This window comes from Andrographis paniculata, unplaced genomic scaffold, assembly GCF_009805555.1.
Source record: "Andrographis paniculata isolate CXL003 unplaced genomic scaffold, ASM980555v1 Contig83END, whole genome shotgun sequence".
In the NCBI taxonomy this organism is placed as follows: Eukaryota; Viridiplantae; Streptophyta; class Magnoliopsida; order Lamiales; family Acanthaceae; genus Andrographis; species Andrographis paniculata.
This window is the reverse complement of record NW_026137621.1, coordinates 494,032-500,250: the sequence shown is the minus strand read 5'-3', so window position 1 is coordinate 500,250 and position 6,219 is coordinate 494,032. Positions and strand designations below refer to the sequence as shown.

General features: G+C 34.0%; 1 protein-coding gene and 1 long non-coding RNA gene across 2 annotated transcripts; both read right to left on the bottom strand.

Annotated features, from left to right (window-relative positions):
* Positions 1-2,470: 2,470 nt before the first annotated feature.
* Positions 2,471-2,928, bottom strand: LOC127241885 (uncharacterized). Its single transcript, XR_007836652.1, has 3 exons — positions 2,833-2,928; positions 2,578-2,628; positions 2,471-2,506 (listed from the first exon to the last, which is right to left on the bottom strand). It is a non-coding gene; the product is annotated as an uncharacterized LOC127241885 (long non-coding RNA).
* A 259-nt stretch (positions 2,929-3,187) lies between these two features.
* LOC127241836 (uncharacterized) lies at positions 3,188-4,667 on the bottom strand. Its single transcript, XM_051261059.1, has 4 exons — positions 4,396-4,667; positions 4,017-4,331; positions 3,899-3,954; positions 3,188-3,765 (listed from the first exon to the last, which is right to left on the bottom strand). The coding sequence occupies exons 1-4, from the start codon at positions 4,410-4,412 to the stop codon at positions 3,743-3,745; spliced, it is 411 nt and encodes a 136-aa protein (XP_051117016.1). The 5' UTR covers positions 4,413-4,667; the 3' UTR covers positions 3,188-3,742.
* Between the last annotated feature and the right edge of the window lie 1,552 nt (positions 4,668-6,219).

Here is a 6,219-nt window from a genome sequence, read left to right as displayed (position 1 = left end):
AATATATTCTATAAACCGGCAAAAAATTTAATAATTCAACAAAAAAATTATTTTTTTATATTATTGATATGTTTTATCATATTTAGCACAAATAAAATTTAGAAGAAAATACAGCCGAAAACACATTAAAACGCGCACACACAAATATAGAAACTATTTCCAACAATTTAGAAGTTATAATCAATAAATTTAATGATTCGATTAATATATCTTCTCAAAGATACAAGAACTAGTTGAAATCATATAAAATTTTCAAATTTAAACACTATCAATAGACCAAAACACAATGTATTTAGTATGAATACCGCAAGTAGCACATATCAGAAAAATGTATAAATCTAATTCAAGTTACCATAATATCATACCAAAACAACTAAGGTTGTAACTAAAACACTTGTAATGATAAAATATCATGATATCGGAGCACTACCACCATCTGAATCGGGTTTGGACCTATGAATGGATGGTGCTCCCATACGTCGTAATTGCTCCATTATGGTCAAGTTCAAATCGTATATGGCTCGTTATTGGTTCTCCATATTTGTGACACGTTGTTGCATCACTTCCCATTGACTACGTCCCTCGGCAAGATCTGTCCTCAACTCACCCGACCCACACTCCATCTTTGTCAATCATTCCTCAAGAATAAATGTGCCCGGAGTACGACCATCGCTGCAGAAGGATGATGGTCGAGGAGGAACAGTCGCACCTAATGACCCCAACCCATAAATGCGATTTTTCTTGTCACGGGTACTACGGTGAGGAACACATTATCCGGATCATATGACGTATTTCCTTGTTGAGTCAGGTATACTTCAACAGCATCCACCTCATCCTGAAAATAATTTAGATGAATACCATATTAGTTTTCCAAACAAAATCATAAAAATATTTGATACAAATGAATAATAATGATAATAATAATAATAATAATAATAATAACAATAGCAACAACAACCAACAACAACAACAACAACAATATGGTGGCAATGCATATGACTTCAACACTAAAATTTACAGGCCCCAATAAATGCCCGGAAGGAGGCAACCAAATCCAATTAAAGTCAATATTTCAATAGGTCTATAACATTTAGTGCCTTATGTTAATCCTTTAATTATGAGCTTAATCAATCAATACAAAACAAAATTCCTGCTCTTGAAGTATATTAAGATCAATAAACGGCTACTTTTGGTCCAACTTAATTTACAACATCAAATAAAAGTTAACGTAAAATATATGTCCAATTTAACTAAAAATTTAAGTTATGATAAGAATCCCACTAAAATTCATCTGCAACTTAATAATAAAGAATGCATGACAACAAAAAAAATACAAAATGAGATTGTCTAACAATATAATTAATCCATTCCTCAACAAAATTTAAACAATAAAATATTTTTATTTAGAATGAATCATAAACATAATAATAACACCAATTTAACCCACCAACCAACCTAAAGATAATTAATAAACCTATGCCAACCAACACAATAATAACACCGAATAAAAATTTAAGCTATCATAAGAATCCCACTATAATTCATCTGCAACTTAATAATAAAGAATGCATGACAAGAAAAAATACAAAATGAGCTTATCTAACAATATAAATAATCCATTACCAACAAAATTTAAACAATAAAATATATTTATTTAGAATGAATTATGAAAACGATAATGAAAATCAACTCACAGCTACTTTAGTTGCTTTCGCATTAATGAATGTGACGCAATTGTGTTCTTTAGAATGGGCCCATTTATAGGTTCCAACCTTATTCATTCCCTGGATATTTGCAAATGATAAAAAAATTAATAATTAATGTTAATAACTAAACAAAGAAATACCAGCTTCCGCGCTGACTCCGTAAAAGATCGCGAGCCACCAATGTGAGTCGACTCAGCACGACCAATCATATTCCCACGACGCCTATTCTATTTTGATGTATCGGATTTTTGTTTTGCAGCATCAGATAACCAAATTCTCCGCTACTCGGCCAGTATTGTCACATCAATTTGCTTCTCCGGCTTTCTCCCGCGTTCAGATCTAATATCATGTATCAATGACCATATACATTGACAGCCTTGGAATTGAACTCCTCCTTGACTTGACCCTCAATTGAAAAGTCCCAAACAGCATATTTCTATATTTGATATTAGACGCAAATACTTTAATATCCCTGTGTAATAAAGTAAAACCACATTATATTTAAAAATTATACCTACATACCTTAAATTCTTTCTAATACCATTCTTTTGTGATTGATGGAACTTTCCTTCACGTGATTCCGTCCTTATCCACGTTAGATCGAAACACTTTACGAAATTTATTAGTAACACTACGTGGCCAAAATAGGCTGAAACATTAATGATATTAAAATTATAAGAATTAATGTTTTAAAAAAGAAAAAGATCATTCAATTTGAATAATTCCAAACCTACCATCATACTGAACAGTGATCGAAGACCGTGCTGCAGTAGTGGGTGAAGTTGGAGATGGAACAGAACCTACAATAAAGATATAAATAAGTAATATCAATATGCATTACTAAATTATATTTATGACATTCAATACTTACTAGAAGCTTTTGCATCTGTAGAAACTGAATTAGGTACCCGTGATGGTAAGCCTACAATATATGTAACACACATTTACAATTTTGGTGAAAAAAATTAAATAAAAGCATAGGAGCATACAATATATATAACACACAGTTAGGATTTTGGTGGAAAAAATTAAATAAAAGAATATGAGCCTACAATATAGCACATACTTACGACCTTAATAGAAAAATAAATAAAAAATGATCATATCTAAATTTCTCCATAAATACCTGAGTCATCATCTGGATAAGCTGGTGCGTCATCACGGTGTTCACCCTGACCTTCTCGGGCTCTAACAAGTCGAAGGGCCTCAACAATATTCCTTTGCATCTGATCTGAAACGTGTCCTTGAGACATAGAATATTGTTAATACACAATTGAATAAGTCTAAATAGTATTACCAATATATATATATATATAACGTAGTATGTATACCAATTATTTAATAAATTATATCATTTCACACTACGTATCAGAATCTTCTTCATCAGTTCTCGACTCAAATAATAATGTTTCATCCTCATCTGTTTCTATATACACCTCTTTATCATCCGAATAATCAGACTCAACCAATGGGATACCATTGTCACCACCAACAACCGCCAGATTGAAATCTTCCGCATTACTAACCATTTCAATGCCCCCTGTCTGTACTGTGAGGTCTTGATAAGTTTCATGTTCAATCATCATCTTTTTATCTCCCTCTTTTATTTCAATCCAACCGCGTGGCTTAACCTTACAAACTGCAAGCCAATCATCTTTGTCTCTTTTTGTACTTGGAAACGAGATGTAAAATACTTGCGATGCTTGCATTGCCAAAATAAACGGCTCATATGTTCGGAGGTGCTTCCTTTTGTTGATCTCTACTATGTTATATCTATCATGTTTTTTTGTACCCATACCTATCGTAGGATCATACCAATTACATTTAAAAAGAACACATCGTTTTATTAGGAGTGCTGGTAACTCTATTTCCAAAATTTCTTCAATCTTTCCATAATATTCGAGTCCACCACCGTCTATGGATACCCTCTGTTGTATGTTTCTTTTGTGGAACCATAATTCTCAGTATGGAAATGATATCCATTTACGAAGCAGATAGTGTAAGTGTCAACTTCAATCAATGGACCATGCGCAATGTCAAGCTCTTCGTTTTGTGATGCCTACATCAATAAGTATTTTCAAAGTGACATAGTTAAACAAGAGTTATTTAAATTATTCATAACCTAAAATATTATAAGATTACATTTACATATCTAAAAAACCACGAGACAAAGTTATCTTGAAGCTCAACACCTAATTGTGTATTGGTAATTTGTGGATTTTCTGCCCTTAGAATCTCTTCCAATTTTCTGCAAAAAATTATGTCGTTAATATCTTCAAATAATTTAAATGACTTATAAATTTGAGTTACCCAATAAAAGGTTCAACTTCAGGAATGTTCAACAGAAAATATTTATGAATCGCTTTTCTCTCCACCATAATTAGGAATCGTCTTTTTCTTTTTCCTTGTAAACAAGCAGGATGGTTAAAAGCAGCAATTTTGGTAGATCGATTCAATGTTAGACCTCCATCATCTTGCCTCGGCACATTCCTAGTCCGTGTCAGTACATGTTGCTCAAAGTAATGTGAGCAAAAAAAGGATGCCTCGCGTACTAGGAAGGCATTGCATATGGAACCTTCAACTTGTGTTTTATTCTTTACCATCCGTTTTAAACGATTTAGAAATCTACAATTAGAAAAGTATTAAGATGGTAGTTTTATCTAACTTTGTATTGAAAATTTAAAAATACCTCTCAAAGGGATACATCCAACGAAATTGGACAGGACCACCGACACGAGCTTTATATGGCAAATGGATATGCTATCAAATAAGCCAGGGACAAAAAGAGTCTCCAACTTGCAGAGGATAATTGCAATCTCCTTGCTCAATTTCTTCATATCGCTTACCGTAATCACCTTTGATGTCAGCCGCCGAAAGAAGTTGCTCAGTTCAGTCAATGCTTCCCGTATATTTTTAGGCAATAACTAACCCAATAGGAATAAGTCTTTGCATAAAAACATGACAATCATGGCTTTTCATGCCAAACATACTAAGCTTCTTCATATTTATGCATCTACCCAAGTTTGACATGTATCCATTAGGCATCTTTATCTTCGCAACCCAATTTAAGAACTCCTTCCGACAGACTTTGTCCAAAGTGTACACCGCATTAGGATAGCACTGTCGAACCATATCATACTCAAGTTCTTTTCTATCACAAAACATTGTCATGTCTGCTCGTGCTTTTGCATTATCTTTTGTTTTTCCCTTAACATCCATAATTGTATTGAAAATATTTTCGAATACATTCTTCTCGATGTGCATCACATCGAGATTGTGGTGAATGAGCAAGTATTTCCAATGCGGCAAGTCCCAAAAAGTACTCTTTTTACGCCATCCACATTCTTTGCATAACTTCTTGTTTGTTTCATCAGCATCTTTCTCAGTTACCTTTATACAAATCAAAATATATATTTTAATATACGAAAAAATTAAGAAAGTTATGCAAATGAAGGTGTTCTGATGTAATTTATGTTACCTTTCTAAAGCCATGGCTTTCAAGTTCATGAATTTGCTCAACTCTAGTTCTCCGACGAGGTGGCCGCCTGAAATCAACTAGCCCTTTTTTGAACTTCTTTTTGTCACGTCGATATGGATGATCTTCGGGCAAAAACTGTCTGTGTATCAAACCAAGACTATTTAGAACCAGTAGGAAGTCGAAAAGATTTAAGTTGATCTTGACAAACTGGGCAAGCTTTTTTCCCCGATGTTCCCCACCCGAACATCATCGCATATGCTGGTATATCACCAATCGTCCATATTAAGGCAGCCCAGATATTAAAATTCTGTTTACTTGAAGCATCTCAAGTCTCAATACCAACATTCCAAAGATTTTTCAACTCCTCTATCAATGGCTGGAGATACACATCTATTTTTTTTGTTTTGGATTAGCCACCCGGTACAACAAGTGATAGAAATAGATACTCGTCCTTCAAACACATATTCGGAGAAAGATTATAGGGAGTAATCACAACCGTCCACGATGAATATTGTTTCCCAGATTGCCCAAATGGTTGGAACCCATCTGTGCAAAATCCCAACCTCACATTTCTAGTTTCAGAGGCAAATGAAGGATATGTCGTATCAAAATGTTTCCAAGCCGCAGAATGACAAGGATGGCACATATCATCCAAACTAGCATGTCGATGAACTGCATGCCACCGCATTAAAGAAGTTTTCTGAGCGGAAATATATACCGTTTAAGCCTTGGTGTCAATGGAAAATAAAACATATAACGAATGGGTACACATTTTCCATTCTTCTTTTTGTATCGGGGCTTTCCACATATTTTGCAATTGCATAGACCAAGATTATCCCGCCAATACAACATACATCCAAATTGACAGCAATCGATTTTTTCCATGGGGAGACCTAATCCCTCAATCAACTTCTTTGTTTCATAAAAGTTATTAACAAAGCAATTTCCCTCTGGCATTATGTCACGCATTAGTTGCCATTGCACATCAAACCATTTCTCAGGCAAATTGAAGTCAGCCTTAATGGTAAGCATCCG

Bases quoted from the DNA above. Each gene is read 5' to 3' on its own strand.
- LOC127241836 (XM_051261059.1), bottom strand. The intron at 3,955-4,016 runs GTAACTCAAATT...AATTTTTTGCAG, and splicing joins GAAGTTGAACCTTTTATTGG to AAAATTGGAAGAGATTCTAA. The intron at 3,766-3,898 runs GTGTTGAGCTTC...TTATTGATGTAG, and splicing joins AATTACCAATACACAATTAG to GCATCACAAAACGAAGAGCT.